The following is a 24,396-nucleotide window of genomic DNA, read 5'->3' as shown; positions in this document are numbered from 1 at the left end:
GGATCAACTATTTCATAATGACACGTGTGGAAGGTCCCAAAAATTAGGTAGGACCCTTCTGGAGTGTAGAATAGGAACTAGGGTAGAGCCATGATTTTTCTGAGCCTTGATTATGCTCCTGGAACAAAAGTTCCAAAGGCTGATTGATTGGCTTGGTTGTCTCAGGCGACTAGCCTAGTTCTGTGAAAATAGGGCAATTTTGGAAACTTGATTTTTGAAGCCCTATTTAATGTGTTTTCATACTTAAACGTGTCATTATGATCTAAAGCTGTCAGAGAACACTGCGAAAGTGAAAGACAGTGTAGAGAGCATCTGATAAGGTTTTCAAACAGTGATTTGCTTTCTTAAAGGTTAGTACTCATCTTTTTCATTTGAATTCTCTTCTGTGATTGATTTCTCTACTGTCAAGACCTAATTGCATGAAGGCTTCTAGTTACTATATCATCCTACTTCTTCTACCCTCTTCACTCTAGAGTGAATCCCCATTCACTAGCTTATCCGTCAATCTTTCGAATCGTTGTTGGAGAAGACCTAATAGAGGATTATGTAGCTTTTCATTCTTTTGGTTTGTTTTGATGTTTAAACTATGATAGATCATGTTCTAGTAATATTTCAAGATTTCTAAGTATTTTTGAAGTACTTTAGAACCCAATCGGAAAGCCTTCTGATGATCCTAGTCAATTATGTCCATACTCATAGGCTAGTTGATTGCCTTGGTTGACTATTGGGGCAACCACTCCAACAAACCACACCCTATGGAGTTGGTCTTTTGTTCCTCTTTTCAATGTCAAACCTCTAGGGTTATTTCTAATTTTGAACCAACATGTTAATAGGACTTTTTGGGAAGCATGAATATACTTTTGACTTACTTTTCAAAGTTGCAAATCAATAGCAAGGTGAGGATGTTCAATTGCACATAACCATTGTTACTTTCTTGGTTGTTATGAAACTTGGTTATAATTTCACATGCTATTGTTTTAGGATTTAGGAATGATGTTTGTAACTCTAAAATTAGAATATAAGTGATTAATGATGCTATTGTTATATGGATCAACATGTGACACTATGGACTTAGATTGATTTTTGAATTGGGAATGTGATTGAACCTTCTTGCTACTTTGGAAAGTGAATGTATGTTATGATTGTGGATTGGAGAATACATATTTGAGTGTTTCTTGCTTGGGACATCAACGGAGGTGGTATGGGACACTATCCTTTGGTGCCTTTGGCACTTTTCACGATTATTGGATGCCATGACTAAGAAGTCTAGTGGAGTATGGTTAGGTACATCGTTATATCATCACCCTATCGGCGGGGTATTGATGCTGAGTGACTGCAAGAAGCACCATAGGACACAACATTACCGTGGGGGCCATTCATTGGTAGCGTTGCACATAATAGGCTTGGGCTAGTGGGCACTCAAGAAGGCGAGAAGCATGAGGGGACACGAGAGCTTCCCGCCATTATATGTAGATGACCAATAGGGTTAAGGGAAGGCGTAGTCCGAGAATGAAACGTTGATTTCTAAATAGGGAATGATACTAAACTAAGAAGGTGAAAAGCATGAGAGGAGGTATCTGAACCTAGAATGATGTGACTAAGTAGATGACTTGCATTGGGTTAGGTTTATCCCCTAATACACATCAATTCTCATGCCAATGGTGTAGTGAGAGTGGTGACCTAAACCCCAGCCATGGTGATAATTTGAGAAGGAGGCCTTTACCCTTTACCCGGGATCTTAAGACCGGTAACCAACTCGTGAGAGATCAGAGTGAAGAAACCTACCCAAAGGAAGCTGGTGCTCTACCTTAATGCGTGTCTACCAATAAAGGCTAGCATTCATTAGAGTATAGTTGCATTATTGCATTATGCTTCATGTCATATTACACTATATGATGTACTGATTTGGACTGTCATATTGGTTATTTGTTTGTGAACTACTCGTTGAGTTCTTTAATTTGAGCACACCCTTTTGAGAAATTGTTATTTTTGAGTTTGTTGCAGATCTAGATTTCATAGAAATTCAAGAATACAAGACACCGGCAACCGATCCATAAGGTGTACAAGATTTTGGGGACTATGACTTTCATAGTGAAGAATGTTCCTGTCTCGACTGCGTATACCAAAATTAGTTCGATTCGTGAGTTGATTTATACGTTCATGATACAGAGATTTTGAGTTTCGAAACAATATTTTACTTAAGGACATGTACTTGATGTAATACTTAGGGAATTTTTTGACTTTTCTTTATCCTTTCTAATTGATTGCTTAAATTCTATCATCACTTTTGCACTTTGATTTGGTTTTGAGATCCTTCTAAGATCTTTGTTACTTGACATATTTCTTTATTAATATTATGACATTGATTTATTCTTTCTCATGATTGGACTATTATGGGGAATGATTGGTGATCGTCTGAGACTTGATCCATAGGGTTGTGGATCACTCCTCCAAGTATTTGGGGAATGGATATTGATAACTCTCTGAAATAGAGTTAAGATTGGTAACTTTATACTTGAGATGGCTTGATTTAGGAGTATTTTGTCTTTGTTTTAGTGATATTATTCATTAGATGTTATCTAAGCAACAGAACAAGCACCACAGAACCAAAGGAGAAGACCAAAAGAGGAAAAAGCCAAAAGAGAAGCCCAACGAGAAGAAAAGACCAAACAAGAAAACAAGCAACAAGAGGACAACGAAAAAGAGGACACCGAGGAAGAACAGGAACAACCAAGAGAAAGCAAGGAAGGAAAGAAGAGAGGCAAGAAGAGAAAAAACAACACACCAAGGGAAGGGAAAGAGAAGCAAGGAGAAGAAGAAGGAACACGGAAGCAAGGAAAGAAAAGACGAGAAGAAGCAAGGCGAAGCAGAAGCAGAAAAAAACCAGCAAGAACAAAACGGAAGAACAAAGGGGGGGAGAAGAGACAAAAAGAAAGAAAAGGCAGACAAAACAACCCAAAACAACAGAAAAGAAAGAGAAGACAGACAAGCAGAAGAAAAAGAAGAGAGCGGAAGGGAGAGCAAAAAAGAGGGGAGGAAACCAAACACAAAGGAGGGAAAGAAAAACAAGAAAGCGAGGAAGACAGCAGGAGGAAAAACAAACCAACGGAAAGGGGGAGAACAGAGCAAAAAAGGGGGGAAACCCAAAAACAGGAGTATGAGAACTCAACCACAAAAACACGAAGAGGGGTGCATTTATGGTCTCAGCATTGGCAAGCACAAGTTTTGACTAGCTTGGTGGATGTGACAAAAACTCACATGAAGTCCTTCCAATTGGTAACTCTTTATTCCATAAGAATGTATCTTTAGCCTTGGTATACATGTTTACTTTGTGGCCATCCTTATGAGGATGCTTGTCATGTTTTTTTTTTTTTTTTTTTTTTTTTGCCTTCATGCTAAAGAGTGTCGGCATTTATCTCCTTTGCGAATTCATGTGACATATTTTAGGGGATCACATCTCCATGATTGGATGGATTTTATATTGCACATGTTTAAGGATTGCAATAATATGACTTGGGTCAATCCACTTTGGTGTGCCGTGTCTTGGTGTATTTGGAACCCCATAAATGCAACCATTTTCAAAGGGAATGACATTTCTATAAAACATACACTGATGACCTTTGCTTACATTTGTGCAGATATCTAAAACCATATCATAGGATCATAGGTGATGGATAGCGAGGTTAGTCAATCTTTGGCTTTTACTATGGATGATGGTGCTCCATTTTAGATTTGTGGATGGTTCTTGGGACCATAAGTCTTGGGTAAGATTTCAGAGTTGCATCTTATGGGATTCAAATGGGTATTTTATTGGCAGCAAGCTCATTGTAAATATGGCATCAATGGCTTAGCAACACTAGTGGAGCTAATAGCACTATGAGAGGGACTTCTTATTGGAGTATCCCTTGGTGTTTCTTACTTGTAGGTGCATTCAAATTGTCTTTCGACAATTCTAGCCTTATAGGGATTTTTGTTTTCTTTTGATTGATTATGTTTGAGTCTTGTATAGGATATTTGGTGTTTGTCTTCTTCAATCACTAGAATTTTATTTCATTAAATTGCTAGGGGATGGGAATAGTTTTGCTGACTTTTTAGCACAAGGTGCCTCTACCCTTTCTTTGGTGAGGTCTTGGTGTGGTATCTACCTCTGTTTATGATTGATACTTCCTTGCTTGTTTCCAAGCTTATCGGCATTCACTCTTTTTGCTAATGAAAGCTTTCATATTTTGGCAAAAAAACAAAACAACCAAGACACTGTGTTAAGTTTTGTGGAAAATCAAGATACTGTGTTAAGTTTTGTGGACCTTTTTGTAAGATTTGCCAAATTGAAGAAGAGCCAGTAATTTCGTTGCAAAATTGAGAGAGGTGGATGTTAAAGACTTTTCTTTTTTAAGATTTCATTCATAAGGGCTGTAAAATTAAACTTTAGTCCTCCAAACTAAGGTGTGAACTTTTGGTGAAATTCACCAGATTGCCCTTGGTGAAACTAGAGAATTTAACCAAGATTTTAGCCAATATTTCCCTAAGTTTCTACCGGATTTTCGACCCCATTTGGGCAAGTATTTTAGGTTATTTTTTGCCCAAATTTGGTGTTTAGCATAATTTGATACGAATAGACACATTGGGATTGCTAGTTTAGTCTAAAACATCAATTAAATTGGTGTTCTTGATCGGTGCATGCCCAATTTTATGGTAAATCTTTGAATGGCCCTAACTTTTGATCCTGAAGGAGTTACGAGACATATAACATATCAAAATAAATGGCTCGGAAAGCTCTACAGTGTCCAAGTGTTGTTTTGTCAGCCAAATTCATCTTTTAGTGGGTTTTTGAGCCACTTTTAGTTTCCTAGTTAGATTTGGGTTTCTAATATTGAGTCATTTAATATTTTTTTTTATTTTTCTAATATGTTTAAGGTTTCTTTACCTTTATATATACATCATTGTTATCTTGGACCCCCACTTTTGGATAACAATTTTTAGTTTATTAGAGTTCCTATAATTTTTTGTTCTTCATGCACGTTGCATCAATGTCTAAGGTCGAAGTAAAAAAAAAAAAAAATGCAAGGAATAGGAGAGAAAAACTCTTAAAAAAAAAAAGAGCAAAACTTTGCCCAAAAATTTGCTATAAATCTCCAAATATTGTGAAAAACTGATATTTATCGTCGATTTATTGATAATATCATTTTTGCCCCTATTTTGGTTCTCCACCTTCCAAAATGGAAAAATATCACCATTGTTTCGGCAATATTTCGCATAAACTTCCTTCCATGCTAAAGCCCCCAAAAGGGGAATAGAACCAATTAAATCTAGTGAGCAAATTATATATATCCCCTGAGTTTGTAAATTATTATGTTTATATTTCCTAAAAATTATTAAATCATAAATGTGATCTAACACCGTTACTTTAAATAGAAAAATACATATTCACCCTTGCTAAGTCTTCTTATAGGTGACAAATTTTTTTTTATAAGAAATAATACTTAAAAATCAGTTATAATCGCTTTAATTAATAATTTTTTCATTCATCTAAAAATTATTGACATGAAAAACATTAATAAAATTATTTTGGCAACAATTTGACACAATATTTGACTTGTTTGATAGCCCATCAAGTGTTTTTACTACGAAAAATAGCACAAATATTTTGATTGTTTTTGAAAGAGAAAATGTTGCACCATCACAGTCTTTATGTTTATTGTCAAATTCATGAATACTTGTCTCTAAACTTTTCACTTAAACCTTGTCCATGCCAAATTTTGCTTCAAGAATTTTTTTTTTTGAGATAAACCACTTTGAAAAATAGTTCTAACAACAAATAGTTGTTGTGTTAAAATTATTTCTTAAAATAGAAATTTTCATTAATTTCAATTTATGTTTCAAAAATCACCTAAAAAGTTCTATTAAACAATTTTCGATCAATTATTTTCACTCTCGAAGCAAGAAGTATTGGAAACTACTTTTTGGTGAGATATCAAACAAGTCCAACTGTTGGAGTCAACGATCTAAAGCTTCATTGGCATAAAATTCTATTTCAATTTCATATTCTCCCATAAAAATTGATTGGTTTAAATTTTTTAGTTTACTTTGGTGATCTGGAAACTCTAAAATGGATAAGGATTTATTTTACTTTTGAAAGTTAGAAGAATCTTTTTGATAACCCACCAAGTGTTTCTATTTTGAAAAGCATTTTTTAGGTTTGAGGTAGCAAGTGACTCCTTGCTTTTGGTGCACATGCTTAAAAAAAATGTTCAGCCGGTTTGGACCAACATGTATTACTAGAAGGAAATTTGGAAGCTTGTGGATGAACTGTGAGATTCCTAGTTAAATTCAGGTCAAAGCCTCGTCTCCGAGTTCACTGTCAAGATTAACATCATAAATAGTTTTGAATGTTTCTAGAAATAAAAATGCATTTACAGGCGGTGTAAACTTGTTGAGAGAAAGTAGATGAAGAATAGATTTATGTAGTAAAAACCTAATTTCAATGGATAAAGTCAACGAGATAGAGAATATGAATAACTTGAAGGATCCTTTTCGCAAGGATAGGGGCTAGGGTTTCTAATGGAGATGGAGAAAATGAAGAACTAAATGATTGTTAGCCATTAAGGTTGGAGAAGCAATGAAAGTTTTTAAGTATGAGAGGGTTTAAGAAGGGTTCTTATGCATAGAATGCTAAATTCCTTGAGTACTTAGACTCTAAAGTTGTTTGACTTAAACCTAATTCATGCTAAACTTTTGTTTTGAGCAAACCAAAGGTAAAGGTATTTCTTGAAGCAGATATTTTGATAAATTTCAGTCTATATTTAAAAATTCACTTGAAACAAATCAATTTTCAACTGGCTATTTTGGTTTCTCGAAACAAAAAACACAAAAAATTATTTTTCAATGGGTTATCAAACGGGTCCAAAGTTGATTTTCCTCGAGAGATGTTATACACATATGATTAATGTGATGAATAAAATAATAATTTTCTATTCATTTTAAAATTAAGACTTGACTTAGTCAGCTTACCCACACCTTGACTAATCCTATGAGAATAGCCTTATATGCAAAATATTAATTACTAGTATAATTTATGTTAAAATCATTTAAAACTAATCATCTTGTTGCTTTGAAGTTTCCTTTAGGACCATAGACCTTAATAAATGGATTTAAAACCCAAAATCATAAACTCTTCCATGATGTCATCCAACGGCTGTGATAGGAGATATTAATATAATCATAATAACCCCATAAATAGTCAATAAATTACAAAATTTAATTAAAATGAAATAATCTAATTTACTAGATTTACAACGTAAGCCCAGGAGCTGATAGATACCTGCAACTGTCCGTGATGGTGTACACTCATCACTGTCTGCAAAAGCCCCATGGCTTCAAGCTTTCCGCTAAAAAAACGCAACCCACGTGTCGATTGCTGATTTGCTATATTGCTTTACAATTGCTTCAATAGGAAGGTAGGTTGGCTATTTCCACACACGTGTGATCCACACGCCCCACCCAAAAATTATAAAAAATAAAAATCGAATGAAATTTTATTTTGGTAAGAATCAAGTGAAATTTAATAAAGACAAGATGGAAAAGAGGTTTAGGAGACCGGAACAAGGGCCCCAAACAAAAATCAAATCAAATCAAAATAAAAATCCTCCCTCAAAAAGCAAATACACCAAAAATTCTAAGAATTTTAATTCACATTTTCCTGATTTTGCTCTGTATGGAGAGAGAGAGAGAAAAAGGGGAAGAGAAGAGAGAGGGAGCATGGCGGAGAGAGACTAGAGGCTAATGTTGTTTGTGTTAGTAACGCAATATCGGTGATGGATTCTCCGGACCCTCTAGAGATTGCGAATGAGATCCGTTATAAGACCTGGAAGGGACTTTTCTGAATCTTTGTGGGCACAATTTTAACGCCATACGACCCACCTATTCGCCATTAGCATTTCGGTTCTGCATATCTTCTGCTGGTTCTCTCTCAATCTACCTCTATTATGCTTTTTGTTCTCTCAAGGTTCGAAGTTCGAATTCCTTTACCGATAGAGATAATTTTTGCTAGTCCTTAGTTGTTGCTGATGGTGGTGAAGCTTTGATCCTACTGCTTGCATCTGTTCGATTAGTTGGTTATGGTAGTTTTGATAATTTGATCGTTTTTTTGGCAATGTCAAGACTCAGAGAACGGACCATTAGAGATCTACATGATATGATGTCACTGATTAGATTCGCTACCGGTTCATTTGGGTTTTTTTTTCTCCTTTCCCCAATTAGGGTTTCAGTATTATTATTTGAATTGGCTGATCGTGCTTTTGGTTTTTTATTAGAGGTTATGATTTATTAAGTTTCAACCTGTGGGAAGTTGGGGTTTTGTGGTTTGATCTCGTCGGAGATTTTAATGAATTTGCCTCCTTGGATAATCGGCTGTGTGTAATTTTGTTAGGTGGAGTGTTTTTTCTTTTTGATGGTGGAAGATGTCGATTTTGTTGAGTTTCTTTCTTTGGAGATTCTTCCTGATTGACACTGAATTGCAGTTATCCGTTTTGGTTGGACTGTGGTTCCTTACTGGTTATCTTTCTGTACCTTGTGCACAAGATTCGCTTGGAAATAATTGAATGATATAGGTTTTTCTGGTTGGCAGTAATGCATTGTAATGTTGCTAACGTTATATTGAAAAACATAAATTTTTTCCTGGACTTTTGGGTAGGGCATGTTCTTTAGTGACGTTGTAGTGTTTATAATCTGCTGCTAATTACTAAGGCCTGGGAGGGGTGAGTGTGGGGTCAGTCCTAACCCTTGTCATAACCGTGTTAAGGAGCGAGTCACGAGCATTTTATTTTGGCAGCCGGAAGCTTATAGCTTCACTCCCAGTGTCTATGATCTGCTCTACTTTGTATTTTTGTGTTAGAGGTTATTTACGTTGAATTTAGCCTTCTTTTTAGATCACACCAATTAAGGGAGGGAGTTTCTGCATACAAGGACTTATGGCTGAGCTGTACCTTAAGATTTGGTCAAATATGGTGAGAAATCACCGACTAACAGGGTTGTTTCATGTTTAGCTGTTCTCTCCTATTAATTTCTGTTTCAGAATTTTTCCAAATATAAAGACATCTCTTGCAACACATTTTGCTTCTTGGTTGGTCACTTCCATATTGTGTATTCTAGAAGTGCTTCGAGCTTCTGAATATAGAGTAGTTGGGGATTTTTATTATTTTGATTCTAAGATTAGTATGCAAGTGTGCAATGCTCAAGCTGTTGTTACCTCAGGAGCTGAATATGAGATGGAATTGAGTAGCTAATTTTTGAGTTTTCTTCCCCTTCTTGTTACTTATGCCATTATGTGGACATTCAATGCAGGTTTCACAACACAATATTAAACAATCTATTGTTAAGATGCTGCCTGTTCTAAGTATGTGGTTTGTTTCTCATAAACTTGTGCTTGTAAAACTTATTGTTTTTGTTTAGCTTTTATTTCAAATTATTAGGTTCCTCTGGTATCTTCTTGAGTCTATCATTTTTTGTTTAGCTTGTATTGTGTGTGACTGTTCACTTTTACTGACTATCTATATATGCCCCTATGTTGAAGATCCAGTGTGTATGCATTGCAGTTTCAAAAGTCTGTTATGCTATTGTGGTGCAGATCTTGGTGACCAAACATAGTTTGGGTTACCTATACCTATGCGTCCATCCAGATGTACAATAGCCAATAGTACGAAGACAATGACAGTCTTTTAAATAATACCAAGTTCACTTGGGGCCTTGGGGGATAGCAATTTGGTAATACAATAGAATGCTTAAAGAGCTATCAATAAATAAGGAAGCCATGAGATGTGAAGGGAATTTGCCTATTTAATGAGGGATTGACTTGCAGACCAAATCAATTAAAAGGATGGGAAAGGATGTACTGGAAACCAGAAAATAGGTTATAAAGTAGAACGCATTATGGCGGAAGTGAAAAAAAAGTATTTTTTATTTTTAATTTTGGAAAAGTAAGAGTGAAAACAAAGTAAAGGTAATGAGTAATAAAGGGGAAAAAGTGGCAAAAGGGGGGGGGGTTGTTGTAATATGAAACGAGGGCCAATACTTAAGTCTACAATTAAGGAGGGCAATGCAAGAGGTTTTTGTAATTTAGTTCTAGATTGGAAAGGATCCAACTAGAAGCCCATAACTTGAATCTGCTATGAACTGATAAGTTCGGCCTGGTGAAGAATGGAGCTTTAGGTTATCCTAGGGTTAGGGTTTGGTAGGACCTAGGGTTCAAAGGTCAGGCTAGGTTAGATTGTTGTAGGGGAAGTCTATTGGTGAGGTTCAGAGGCAGCAAGTGTACTTGGATTGAACTGGAGCAATTTAGCATCAGGTTTCTTGAAGCTTCTAGAATTTTAAATACCCTGGTTTATGTGGCCTTCCCCACTCAACCCCCCTCCACCCCAAAGGAAAAGAGGGGGGGGGGGCCCTGCTGGCGTGGAATGCTTCTTCTTTCATATTCCTAATTGTGTTAATGTAACTTTCAAATTTGTAGCCCAGGAGTTTAAAAGTCAAACTCATTAATAATTTTTTTGGTGTTCTTTTTTGATGAGTAATAGTCTAAGGAGTTCAATAATTCTGTGCTACTAAGTACTCATTTTCATGGAGTGTCAATTGTTCAGTCAAGAGTTAAGTTTTCTTCAAAAAACTCTTTTAATCTAATGCTTGAAACAACCCTGTGATTAAAGAAGATATGGGAAATAAAGAGGGTGGGAGAGAGAAAGAATGCATCACAGTATGAGAATGGGAGGGTATGCCCAAAGCATTACTTGTGCTAGCAATGGCTTTAGTTTCTTTTCTTTAATTCAATTTCAATACTACATTTGTTAGCTACTAAGGTAGGATCTTAAAAAAAGCATGTGTCTTGACCATGGTTGTCAAGGTGGCAAGGCAACCAAAGCGGTTGGGTAAAAAATTTTAAATACAACTATTTTTAAACTACTTTTCAATACAACTACTTTCTATTATAAGCTAAACAAACATTCAATAATCACATTCATCCAAAAAAAGATCTCATTATTCCAATTTTCAAGTCATTGTCCATTTAATGATTCATTTATTCTCGATGTTGAGTATGGCTCATGTTTCACATTTTGTTGCCGACGGACACGGAGGTCGTGAGCGGGCAGGGGTTTGGGGAGGCTGCCCTAGTAGGGGTGTTGGGGGGGGGCAGCATCCCCGGAGCCTGTAGAGGTCCTATGTCCCTTTGGGCCTTGAAGTTCCTTTGCAATTTGGGCCTTGATTTTGAAATGGCTGACTATTAAATTTGTATACGGCTTTGTAGAATAAATTTTGATTTAAAAAATATAATTAAGAAAAAATATTATGTATAAAAATGTCAAAAAAAGGCTGCTTTAGTATCTACCGGCAATAATGTGCTCAATGCGCTAAAGCAGTAAAAAAATAGCACGTCAATTAAGCGGTTCGAAACAAGGCGGTTGAAAACTTGCCATGCCGCCTAGGCGGACGCTTTGACAACCATGATCTTGACTAAATAAGCACTTGGAAATCACAAGAAAATCAGTTCTTAATATACTACTGTATTTTTAACTAATTACTCGCCTAGAAACTAAAAAAAAAAAGAAAAAGAAAAAAAGAACCTCTTAGAAACTGATACTTCAAAGACTAGACTTCATCTATTGAATTTCTAGTCTAGGAATTTAGGAAGTTACATCAATACAACTAGGCATATGAAAAGACGAGTACTGAAATAAAAAAATAAAAAAAAGAACACATAACTGGATGCTTTTAAATTCTGGAAGTTCTAACAATTGGAACACATGAGCCCCATAATCAAGGAAAATGGAGTTGGTTGACCTCTTATGTAACCCAGGGTCTGGGTTAACCTTCCAGGACCTTTCTTTAATTGGAACCAGCAAATAAATGTGCCATCAAAGGGTTAGGATTTTATTTATGGGTTGGTCTAGGTATGTTTTGGGATGATTGGGGATTTATGGGAATCCTATGGGATAGTTTGGAGAGGAATCTTGGGTAAGTTTTGGTTTACAAAATTCTGGATGGGCTAAAGAATTGTGTATTTTTGGTTATGGGAGGTTTGGGTATGGAATGGGATGAACTAGGGTTTGTAGGAAATGGAGTCTGATGAACTAGGGTTTTGACGAATGTTAAAATGGGTTGGTGGCTTTGGGATCAGTTAGGGTTTTAACAAAATTAAGATGGGATGGGTTTTGGGGAAATTTGATGGTTTTGGAATGGCCAAAGATACCCTAGGTAGCTTGTGGGAAAGGTAAATTAGAATTGGGATGTTGGGCAATGGGAAGGGAAGGGTTAGGGTGTTAACAAACCTAAATGGGATGGTTTTGGTGAATAAATGTAGCTTAACAAAAATGTGGATGGGTTAGGATTTAACAAACTAAGCCCAAGGGGGTGGGAGGGTTGCAGGATCTTGCAGGCTGCAGCCGGGGGGTGGGGGTGGGGAAGGGTTCTTAGAGCTTGCGGCAGGGTCTTGGAACTTTTTTGACTCAATTTTGAAAGATCTTTCTTTCCCCCCTTTTCCTCTTTTCTTTTCTTTTCTTTCAGAAATTCACTTTGTTTTCTTGGCTGCCTTAGGCTAAAGAAAGGGACAAAAAGGAGGACAGAGAAGGGGGAGGGTGGGGAGATACCATTGTGGCCTAGGGGAGAGGAAAGAGAGCTAGGGTGTGGAGGGAGAGGCTGGAATGTACTTACAGGTGTGGGAGAAAGCTGGATGCTGTTGAATCATTTGAAGAAGATGAAGATAGTTGGTGAAATTGCTGCAAACTCAAAGAAAACTCTCAGTCCAGGTCGTGTGGTCTCTCCCAATTATGGGGGGACTTGACCCTGCTTACATCAACCTCTGGCCAGCAGACACAACTGGGCTTAGTTCTTGGTGTTGCGACCCCGGTTTAGTTTTGATGAGGAGCAAAACAGCATGAGGGATCTCTTCAGGCTTGATGCTGGATCAGTATCTTTCAGGAAGGGGGCAGGGGTAGAAACCGAGGAGAAATATGGAAAGGAGACAAGGTAAGAGAAGGGGAGAGAAGAAGATTTTCGTATTTGAGTGGGGGTTTTTTTTTTTTTTGGGGGGGGGGGGTTGGTTGGAAAGAGGATTGTATAAGCCATGTGCCTACTCAATTGAAAAGTTAGTATTCCATTGTCTACTCCGACAATAGGGATTACTAACATATGTAAAATAAATAAGAAAAAGTCACCCTGGTGCAGAAAGTCAGTTGAATTTCATATTTTCCAATCCAATCATCTGTAGATTATGGCTTATGCTATGGAAATTGTCTCTTGGTATGCTTGTAGCCAAATACTGAGATTTCGGTGTGGATCAGGACCATAACTGAGACATTCTGGATTTGGTTTTGAGATTTTGACACTGGACTTCCATGGGCCGAAACTTTGGTTTCGGCCAGGCAAGGCCTAAAATGGAGACAAGTAGGATATTTCGGTCAATTTCATCTGACATTTATTCCATGCCTGTGCTGTTGTGATGGGTTTCATTTTCTTCCCGAGATTTTAGTAAATTTCGATGGATATTTAATTCCATGCTTGTACAGTTGTTATGGATTTCATTTTTAATTTATATTGGTTGTACATATGCAGTTTTAAGCTATTGCATACACAACATGACAATTTGTTTGTGCTTTCACATTTTGGCTCTTCTTTGCTCACCAGGGATTATCTCAAGCTGAAAAAAGATTTGGTTGTAAATTTTCAAGTGAAAGTGTTCAAATGAAGGTTGAATCTGGGACATGTAATGTGTGCTCGGCTCCTTGCTCATCATGTATGCATTATAACCGGGCTGTCTCATTTGTGGCATTAAAAACTGAGGATGAATTTTCTGGTGAAACGTGTCAAGGGAAGGCAGCTAGCCGCTGTTCTTTTAATGATGTTGTATTACCTCCTAAGAGCAGAGCCTTCAATGATAAGCAACCTACAACTAGCGAAATCAGTAACTTACCCAGTACCAGTTCAAGTAATGATTCTTTTTCTGAAAATGCTGAAAGTAAAGTTTTGAGAACATTTGAAACGTCTGAAGATGTCAAGATGCTCCCGCAGCAGTACTCAGGTGGAGTGAACAGTCAAGATCTACCCATTCCCAAAACTACTCCTTGTCGGAGAGCTGTAATTTCAGCTGGCGATCTTAGTGCATCTAATTTGGTTCAAAGAAACTTCTCAAGTCAAGATCACGAGCAGAAAGTGTTTGACTGCCATGGTGATAACATTTCATGTGTTAGTGGAGCTAGTGATGCAGATATCGCAAGTGCTAATTACAATGCGGACATGGAGAGGAAGAATGTCTCGTGTAGTTCAGTTTCAGTTTGTAGCTTCTCCCCAGAATTAATAGAGAATCAAGTTAATGATCACAATGCCTCAGGTTGTCTCTCCGATTCTCCTTGCAGAATAGAAGAGAGCTGCACTAACTCTAGGAGTCCAGGCGTGCTCTCGAAAGAATCTGTACAAAAGAAAAGTCTTGCAATTACTCCTCAAGCTTATACTTATAAGACAGATCCATCAGAGGCTCCTTCCTCAAAAGATTTATATGCTAGCAATAACTCACCAAAAGTACAAACTCCATATTCTCCTCCTCACAGTGATAAAGTAATCTTTTATAATGCAGATGCCAAAGATCTAGAAGAGAACTCATTTTCTCCCTCCCGAGGAGAGCCTTTTAAATCTTCAATAGAACATGTAGAACCATCATTGAATAGAGTGGCAATACTTGGTGTTGGTGGAGAGAATTTTACTGGATGCAATTCCACAGACATTCCTTTGAAATTGGAACCTTGTGAACCTAACCTTGTCAGAAGTGCTTCTTTTGTTTCAGTGAAGGTTTATCCATGTGATGCTGAAGTTGCCATTGATAATGGGGAACCAGAAACTGAAGCTGTGAAATGCTCCGAAAAAAATGATCAAGTCGAGAAGATTGGTACATCGTCTGAGGTAGTTTATACAGATGACCCTCCAGTGCAGTCCCAGCCCATTGATGAGACTGATGGATCGGAGATTTTGGAGGATGATGTAAGCATTGATTTTCTTTGTTTAAATGCTTCAATTAACACACCTATTATTATCATTATTTTTGTTTATATCTACATGTAGGAGAACCATTTCTTATGTTTTTCATTTGAAATATATCCTTGATAATTATTGTCTATGGGATGTTCTTTTGTTCAATATGAGATATGAGACCATAGTTATCGAGCTTGTGTTTTGGTGATGAATAAATTATTTGCATATCCCCTGCTATTGTGTCATCTTCTTTTTCTGAGGAGAAATGCTAGACTACTCTCCAATTTTCTGAATTGAATTTGATTTTCTAGTGTGGTGGAATTTGTTTACATTCTTGTATTCAAGATTTCTCAGTCTTAGCCAATTAATATTTCTTATACATGGAGAAAAAAGTGTTTCGCTCGTATAAAATGGGCTTGAAAAAAGCAGTGATATAGGTAGCATTTGATGCTACAAAGTTCTTCCTGCAGATCCAGTACCAAATTGGGTTATTTTTCTTTGGAATCAACCTAGGGTTGATGGATATAGCCATATAGGTTTATCGTTTAGTGGGTCTTAAACATGAGTGCTAAGCTTGAGTACAAAATTATGCTATTAGGTAGCTTATTTTTATGTCAGGTCATCTAATCACTTAAAAGTCACATGACTTGATTGGAATTTTCATTAGGACCTTCAGACCTGCCCTCAGTTTCTATGGGAGGTAGTGTTATGTTTTTGGTTGGAATTCTGTTCCTTGTTAGTTTAGGACTTTCGTAATTCAGGCTGATAGAGCCCCTATTTATTACTCCATCCTTTTTTTTTTTTTTGTGGTAATTGTTAGACTGGAAAAATGATTTTAATTGAAGAAGCTGCTGCTACTGTCGTTCTCTCATGTGTAAGAACTTGTCTAGCGTTTAGAACCCAGGCTGAAGCGTGGTGAGTAATGTCCAGGTTGCATGCTCTTTGGTGTGTAATGTCCCAGCTGGCAGCTGCTGATTGCAGGTTGGTGAGTAATATCTGAACTCCTGAATTGACTGTGGAATCAGTCTTCTGCCTTTAATTTCTGTCATTAGAGACTGCAACTCCCCAACATGACCTTCTAGGAGACACAAGTGAGGCGCTTTTTGTGGTGATTTTTTTTGTCCTGGCGAGTCGAACCATTTGATGACCTCCATCTTTGGACCACATTAGCACTACCACTAGCCTAGTGACTGATCCTTGATCCATCCATTTTATTTTGAGCTCCCCAATAAACCTTGGTTTTTAAGCTGCATACCATCGAATCTAACTAAATAAAATCATCCAAGATTTGGACCACATCTCATACCTAAGCCTTCACATAACCAAGTTCAAAGACGATCGTACCATTAACACCCCTCCCCCCCCCCCCCAAAAAAAAAAAAACACACACACACACACACACACTCACTCTCACACACTCACTCACTCACTAGAACCCTGTTTCTTGGTTGGCCTGTCGTCTCCGTGGGATTCTATATCCTTAATTACGTCCAAGAGACGAACTTTTACCTGATCACTTGGTTTCAAATTCAATATACAACTATCCGTTGCTACATGTACCCCATAAGTTTCTGGTGAATCTGAGTACCAAAGAACTTTTTGGGGAGAGCATAGGTTCTCGTCCCTTAAACACCCTAATCGATTTTGGCTAACCCTACCCAAATTGACCTGGTTTTATAGCAGATCTTGTACGTGGATTGCACTCATATATTGAAGGTACATCATTTCTCAAATAGTTTCATCTGAAAGAGTAAGCATTTGTTATTGAGTTATATATTTTGGAATCATAATTTGGGATGCGTATAAGTGAAAACTGAGTCATGGTGTTCTCTGCATCTTGTTTATTGAAGCCTTATGGTGTATATTAGCTACAAAAAAAGTCCATATGAGTTTCTGAATTAGGGAAAGTGAGTTAGTCAGCACCTGTAGATCCAATCAAAATTGATGAAGTGGATATTGTAGAGTGCCATGCTTGTAATATCTGAGTTTTACTTTTGAAACACTCCCATGACAATGTAAAAGAAATAGAATTCAATGAGATTGCTTGATATTGTTAATATCCTTGTTTTCAGAGGTTTTATGTGTGCAAACAGAGTAGCTTTAATTGTGGCTTCCTGCAACTCCAAAAATGAAAATGGCGCAGCATTTGTATGACATTATAGAACCCACCTGACCATTAATGTGTTCCTCCTAATAGAATACATGTATTCATTGGAAATTCAGTTATCACTTTTTCAGGAGTGCATTCTTGTTTATCAAATGTGCTTTTTTGCTTTATCTGTATTGATTGAGCAAGTAAGTATGCTGATTATATTTTTGTGATCTGGCACAGGTAAAAGTTTGTGATATCTGTGGGGATGCTGGTCGGGAAGAAATGCTTGCATTCTGTAGTAGGTGTAGTGATGGGGCTGAACACACGTAAGCTTTATAGAATCTTTGAGTTGTAATGGCATGCATGTTGGATTTATAGATCTGCTTAGGATGCGCATATTTCAATCTTCCAGATATTTGACTTTTTGTTTTTTTGTAAAATAGTTATTGTATGCGAATAATGCTGGATAAAGTTCCAGATGGCGATTGGCTCTGTGAAGAATGCAAGCTCAAAGAGGAAACTGAAACACAAGATCAAGATAAGTTGGAAACAGTATCTGGTAACTCCAAAGAACCATGTTTAAATGGAAAAGATAAATCTAGAGGTGCAGGTAAAGTTACTTCTGAACATCTTCCTAATTCGGATGTTAAAGAAGCGAAGTTGGATGTCAAAAATTTGGATACTGAGGGAACCAAAGTTGGTTCCAGTCAACCTTTACCTGCTAAGCGTCGATTAGACGGTGTTGAAGTTGCATCAGCTGCAAAACGGCAGGTTCATGAAACAACCATTGGATCACCAACAACATCCAGCCCAGGAAGAAAAGCTGCACTATCCCAAGAGAGTTCATTCAAGAACCTGGACAAGGGAAAAGTTAAGTCTTCCCAGCCGATCCCTTCCTCTGGGAACCAGACTGCCAATAGTTCTCAGGTTTCTGCAGACTATCCGACAGTTTCTGCTCGTAACTTATTGAGAACACAATCACGACTTCAATCTCCTCGTGGTAAGCTTTATTTAAAGAAGTCTTCATGAGACAGAATTGGAAACATCATTTCATTTTCAATGCATTCCTATTTGGAAACAGCGTACACTTATTTGGTAATTAAAAATTCTTTAAATCTGTGGGTTTCAACAGGAATTCTTTTGAAGTCAAATTCATTCAGCACTTCAAGTTCAAAACCAAGAGTAAAATTGATGCAGGATGATGCCTCTCCAAAGAAGAAGCTGGCCAACGAGGTTTCTGTTAATGACTCAAAAAAGCAGGCAGTTGTCAAAACAATTAGCAAGTCTACATCCTTCAAGACTACACTAACTGGCCGTCCAAATTCAACTGAATCAAAAGTTAAAATGCTTCCTTCCAATTTCAACCGAACTGAGGATCTGAAAGGAACAAAACAAGCAAAAGAGCGGAATTTAGTTGAAAGGAAGAGTTCTTTAAAATTGGACCGCCCAACTGTCTGTTCATCAGCTGCTCTTTCCAGCGTGTCTAATGTAAAGGATGCGAAGGATGATCAAAAAACTACTTTCCATGCTGAAACGAATCCATCGTTTTCCTCTGCCAATTGCCGTGATCTTAAAGCTGTCCAACCTGCTGGAAAATCTGAGGCTTCTATGAAGCGAACAAGTCTTCTTGGGAAAAGAAAACAAGAGTCTCCAACTACTATGGGTAGACCTACTACTTTCCTTTCTATGTAACTGCAATAGTTATTATTATTATCATTATTATCTTTCTTATAATACCCTGTGCTTTTCTTCATTGGAATTTTTTTTCTTCTTATTCTCATGATCAGCTGGATTGGATGATGGGAAGAGGTTGACCTCACTTGCTTCCAGTGCACTTGGAGCTCCTTCTAATGGAAAGGGCACTTCTATTGAACTTAAGGCAAGGCAAGCTGTCTCTAAGGAAGAACCTATTAGGATGAATGGTAATAAATCTGGCAGCAAACATGATGTAATTATGCAAGATGGCTTATCTCAACCTGGGGAGTCTATAATCCGGGAAGGAAGAACCAGGGAGCCTCCCATCAGTCGCTCAAGGCCAGTTGGAGCTCAAAAAATTCGCTGCAACAACTGTAAACAACTGAGCCATGTCACACATTGTTGCCCCATTGGCAGTCCTTGGGACTCTGTAGTTGAAGTTTCTTTGACAGGACGTTCACAGGATGTGATGGGGAGAAGTACAAAGCTGAAGGAGGCAGTTGAAGCTGCTGTGCTGAAAAAGCCTGGACTTTTCAAAAAGAACAAATTGGGTGATCAATCTGATGAGTTATCCATGTTAAGTACTGATTTGAGCTGTGATGTGGTTCCTAAGGACCAGTTATCAACTCCTTCTAGCTGCTTGAGGAATTTGAACTCTGGTGAGGGGACTAGTGATGCGAGGGACATTGTTGGGAGTGCTGCTGCTGCTTCACCTAAAACCGCAAGTGTTGATGTGAAGCAGCATGTTGCACCCCCAATGGAACACATCTCCAAAGCAGAACTTATTGATGCTGACACTAAAATGAGGCCATGCATGAGAGAATCACATATTCTAGATTCTGCTGGGGCTGCACAGTCACAGTTTTCAGCTATTCCAGAGCATGATTACATATGGCTGTACGATACTTTTGTACCAACTCCTTACATTTATTTTTGTGGTATGTGGTGCACATCCTTCTACATGACTTGCAAATTTTTGATCTGATGTATGCTTCTGTTACTTGTTTGCAGAGGTGGTTTTAAGGTGCAGGGGAGTGGGATGCTTCCAGAACTGTATGATGGGATTCAAGCACACTTATCATCTCGAGCATCACCCAAAGTTCTTGAAGTAGTGAATAAGTTTCCTTCTAATGTTCAGATGGAAGAGGTACCACGTCAAAGTGCATGGCCAGTACAATTTCTGGAACACCCTGCCACAGAGGATAACATTGCTCTTTACTTTTTTGCCAAAGATATTGAGAGGTTGGTTTGGGATGTTCTCTGCTTTGAGTGACTCATTTTTGCACACCATCTTCTTCTTTAAGCTGGATTTCTATCCTCAATGCTGATGCAGTTCATTGAATTTTTGGTCTCCTTACACAGCTATGAAGGGAGCTACAGGAGCTTGTTGAACAACATGATTAAGAATGATTTAGCTCTCAAAGGAAACTTTGATAGCATTGAGCTTCTGGTTTTCCCTTCATCCCAGCTACCAGATAAATCACAGCGTAAGGCATTAGCATCGGAAACTTTAGCTCATATTGAATCCTATACAGTTTCTCCATGTGTTTTGTTCCTCAAACTCAAAGTAGGATTTTATAGAACACCAATATTTATTGAGCTCTCAGTACCGTTTAGTATCTCATCACATCCGATGAGCTTTTGTCTTTACTAAACAACTTGATCAATCTGTTGTTGGCAGGTTGGAACACGTTATTTTTCTTTTGGGGTGTTTTCAGGGGAAAGAGGGTTAACAACCTGGAACAAGTACCTGCCTATGAAGAGAAGCTTTCTCAAACCAGTGCAGATAATGTTCCCTTGGATCAAGATTCATCAGATCATGTGGTGCAAGTGTCTGAGATAAATTGTTCATCTGGTAAAATGGATGAAGGTTTATCTTCATTCAACGGTGCACACCAACCAGCCAAATCTTCCATCTCATCAGAATTACAATTATCTCGAGGATTGGATTTGAACTGTGAAGCAAAAGTAGATTCTCCTGATCAGGAGTTTGTTGATTTCAAGTCAAATTTCGACCAGGACAATAGTAATCACAACACCTCTCTCCCGTGTAGGGATCAAACTGATGTCAAATGCCCAGAACCAAATAACAGTGGTTTGCTTCTGGTAAATCTTCATTTCTTGGGCTATCAGATGGCCATTTCTTTAGAAATGTTTTAGCTACTTATGTTTTAATTTCTACGTTACCCATCTCTGGATGTATGACAGACATGGAGTTTATTTACCAGAGTGACCTATGCATGCTGTATTTCATGTTTTTGTTCAGCACAATTATTGTTAATTTGTTTGCTATTCATGCTTGGTTTTGTAATTGGTGGACTGAGGATGAATGATGCTTTGTAGATCCACAGTATCTGTGGATAATGGGCTCAAATGGAATAATAAAGAGATATAAAAGAACCCTTCCCAGACCTGCATGTGGGAGCAATGCTCTCCTTGGCTGGCTTTTGAGGATGATTTTTACTCAACTTTCTAACATGTCTCTACTGAATACCTTCCCTTCTCATCTCCTGTACCTCTCCTTTGCCGTCCCACCCCACCCCACCATAAAAAAATAGGACAACCACCCACCCCTACCTATGAGGTGAGATTTTGTGAACAGGTGCCTAGATGCCTTGGGTCCAACCATTTTGGTTCACATCTTCCCTACCCTTTTTTATTTGTTATTGTTAAAAGAATAAATAAAAAGAAAGAAAAAGTTTTAACCTGGATCACCTTGAATAGAACTAAGGTTTAACCCCAAACCACTTGGAGAGAGAAGCATGAACAAATAGTTTAACATTGAGAGCGCTTAGTTACATACAGACAAGACCACATTTCCAAATAGTAGTGTGAACCATATGTGAGACCGACACTTGAATGGTGTAAACCAGTCGTGTGTTTTGCTTTTTTGAATCCAGATGGCTTGCTTGTTCAGTTCTGCTGTCTTTTAGTTCTTTGTTGGTCTTTAAATACTTGATGTGGCTTGATATTGGTCTTTAATATTGGTTGTTGCACTGGATTGGCTTTTGTCCTCTCGGAACCAATCTAAGATTGATAGATGTCAGTGTGGCATTTGTTCCAAAGGTTCTGCAGTGATGGGCCTAACTTTAGTGTGAAGATATATATATATTTTTTATTTTCAGTTTATTTTTGTAATTAATTTAATTTTGTTTTTAGGGGTCATGTGATCGCTTTTACATTACGTGACTTCAGTAAAATTTCGTTAAGTTGTATGATCACTTTAAAGTCACTTAAGTAGAATATCGTTAAGTAGAGTATGCTTATGTTGTTGCTTTTTTTTTTTTTTTTAAAGTTTAATTTTGCGACTTATTTCATATAGTTTCTTGCAATTTAGAACCTATGCTTGTGTCTGCTTAAACTGGCATTTTTATGTGCTTCGGGTTATTACTTGATGTTTTCCTGATGTAGAATTACCTTTGGTTGGAATGGTCATAATATATGGTACCCCTCCTTTAGGTATTAAATTTAATTTGGGAAGCCATGCTCTTTGTTGTGGAGAAATGTTGCTATGGTTATGAATTATAAAAGTCATCTGGTAGCCTTTACATTTTCTTTTAGATGTTTACTTGTTTTATCTGTAGGTAGAACAGATAGATCGTGAAAGCAAATTGGAGGTAGGGCTTCGATCAACTGTACAGGTGAATAGACAGAATTGTTCTTCCATCAAAGGCAAACAGGTGTCTACAGGCATTGCACAGTGGGATAGTTCAGTTGAAGAACAAGACACTCTTTCTCTGTTGAAAAGACATACTGTTGATACATTTCCATGGTCTAGGTGTTGGTGTGAACACAGATGATGAAAATATCCAGGAAAGAATAAATGACCACAGCAGAGATCAAATGAGAGTTCCAATTGAAACAAAGGATGAGAGACTGGTGCGCTTGGGAACTGCTTGTGTGGAAACTACCGTGGCTGCCCCAGTGGAGAAAGAATGCAGCAGTTGGGATTTTAACAGGAAATGTCTGCATCCAGACTTGGCACAGATGGTCTCATCAGCTGCTGGAAGTTCAGCAATTCTATGGAAAGAAAAAATGGACTGTGTATTACTTGATGGAAAAAATGGAAGTAAGCAAGTGATTCCATTCAAAAAAGAGATGCGGAGTGTATTAGTTGATGGAGTGAGTGAAAGTAAAAAGATGAAGCAGTGTTTTAGTGAAGAATATGTTAGTAGTAGTTCGAAAGGTCAAAGTTCATTAAGTGCTAATTTTGCATCACATATACAGAGGCTTCCTGGTTTCCCTGTCAGGGAGCAGGAATACGATGCAGCCTATGATGATTTGAGAGCCACCGAAAGGCATTTTTTCCCCATGGACTTCGATCCTGTGAGTAACCACAGATTTGGGAGCACTTCTTTACCATGGATAGTTCCATCATCAGGTGATGGGAATGAGCATGAATCTGAAGTCCTTAATCTTGAGCTTGCTTTAGGACCCAAACAGGGAAGACTGTCTCTTTTTGGGCAGAGAATCAGTGAGACAAATACCAACAAACGTCTAGAGTCAGCAACAAGAAAGGACAATGATGATAATTGTGACAGAATAGGTTCTCTTGCACTCTCACTTGCCTCTCCATTCTCTGAAAAGGATCTGACAGCGAGGCATGTTGTAAGGGCGGAGCAAACTTCACCTGGGAGGCACCAAGTTAATACTTCGCTCCTGCTCTTTCGTCACGATTCTGATGCCTAGGGGTTGTGGTGGAAGCACGCTGTAAATCATGGCATGTTGGATGCTCCCCGTTAAACATCATGGATCATCATTGTCCCTGTATGTTCGTCAATAGGTTCAACCGGTGAACCTTACTCATCTGTTCATAGCCTCACAAATTCGTTCTGTATTTTCCTCTCCCTGCCTCTTCATTCGCTTAAGTCTAGTTTTGAGTGCTATAGTTACGGCTGTTTGTATATAAAGAGAATGATAGTCGCCAAGTCTCTAAACGCCGCAGTGGACATTGCAAAGGATGTCTGTAAGTTGGGATTCCTCGTTTCTTTCATTCCTTTTTCTACCCCATGAATTTTTCCAATCCTTGTATATAAACATTCTCCAGATTTTGGACTGCTTTTCATCAGGATGGTAGAGTTTGAGCAAGGGATCGTCCATTATAAGAGCCCATTTGGAGGGGAGAGGATTGTGTACCCCAGCTTTTGCCTGGTCGCTGTATCCTGCGTTAAAGCCTCATGCTTATGCTTCATGTACGCTGTAGTGAAGACTGACATTGTAGTCAATCAAGCATCTTTTGAGCTTTTCAGTATTGGTAGAGCTTCAAATTACGTACTAGGTAAGTAAAGGCAGGATCAAAACAACGGATGGATGCTGTGATCTGTTTTTTTTTCTTTCTTTTTTCTTTTTTATTAGAAGATCAAGGCACCCACCCGAACAATTTTAGAGTTCAACTTGTCAATCATGAATTGTCCCCAGAGGATAGATGCATACGTATACCTAATGTAATTAGTAAAAGAAGATAAAAAGGTACTCAGAATTGGGAGTTAAGCAATTCTAGCGCCGGCCATGGGCAATGTTCAAATATCCGCCCTGAACTGATATACTCAACTTTGTTCCTCTCTCAGGCTCTTGTAATGGATATTTATTTTGGTTTTGCCCTAGCA

At 37.9% G+C, this 24,396-nt stretch overlaps 1 protein-coding gene across 4 annotated transcripts; it reads left to right on the top strand.

Annotated features, from left to right (window-relative positions):
- Nucleotides 1–7,647: 7,647 nt before the first annotated feature.
- Nucleotides 7,648–24,396, top strand: LOC149012337 (protein PARALOG OF AIPP2-like). Of its 4 annotated transcripts, none has more exons than XR_016173897.1 (12): nt 7,648–8,002; nt 9,340–9,391; nt 13,666–15,012; nt 17,336–17,421; nt 17,539–18,095; nt 18,228–18,758; nt 18,883–19,687; nt 19,802–20,032; nt 20,153–20,277; nt 20,472–20,896; nt 22,375–23,756; nt 23,860–24,396. XR_016173897.1 is itself a non-coding variant. In XM_089157973.1 (11 exons), the coding sequence occupies exons 3-11, from the start codon at nt 13,723–13,725 to the stop codon at nt 22,588–22,590; spliced, it is 4,266 nt and encodes a 1,421-aa protein (XP_089014099.1). In that variant the 5' UTR covers nt 7,648–8,002; nt 9,340–9,391; nt 13,666–13,722; the 3' UTR covers nt 22,591–24,396. The 4 variants fall into 4 exon arrangements, 2 of the variants coding, with proteins under 2 accessions (XP_089014099.1, XP_089014100.1); XR_016173896.1 differs by having other exon boundaries at nt 23,838–24,396; XM_089157973.1 differs by having other exon boundaries at nt 22,375–24,396.

This window comes from Hakea prostrata, chromosome 6 (assembly GCF_041222555.1).
Source record: "Hakea prostrata isolate BN-2017 chromosome 6, UWA_Hpros_2, whole genome shotgun sequence".
NCBI classification, from domain to species: Eukaryota; Viridiplantae; Streptophyta; class Magnoliopsida; order Proteales; family Proteaceae; genus Hakea; species Hakea prostrata.
The sequence above is the reverse complement of the archived record's forward strand: the minus strand, read 5'-3'. Positions and strand labels throughout refer to the sequence as shown.

What these genes read in the sequence shown, in the direction of transcription:
- LOC149012337 (XM_089157974.1), top strand. Translation starts at nt 13,723, where the DNA reads ATGAAGGTTGAATCTGGGACATGTAATGTGTGCTCGGCTCCTTGCTCA. An exon ending in ACGACTTCAATCTCCTCGTG is followed by an intron (nt 18,096 to 18,227) that starts GTAAGCTTTATT and finishes GGGTTTCAACAG; the next exon opens with GAATTCTTTTGAAGTCAAAT. An exon ending in TTTGCCAAAGATATTGAGAG is followed by an intron (nt 20,033 to 20,152) that starts GTTGGTTTGGGA and finishes CTCCTTACACAG; the next exon opens with CTATGAAGGGAGCTACAGGA.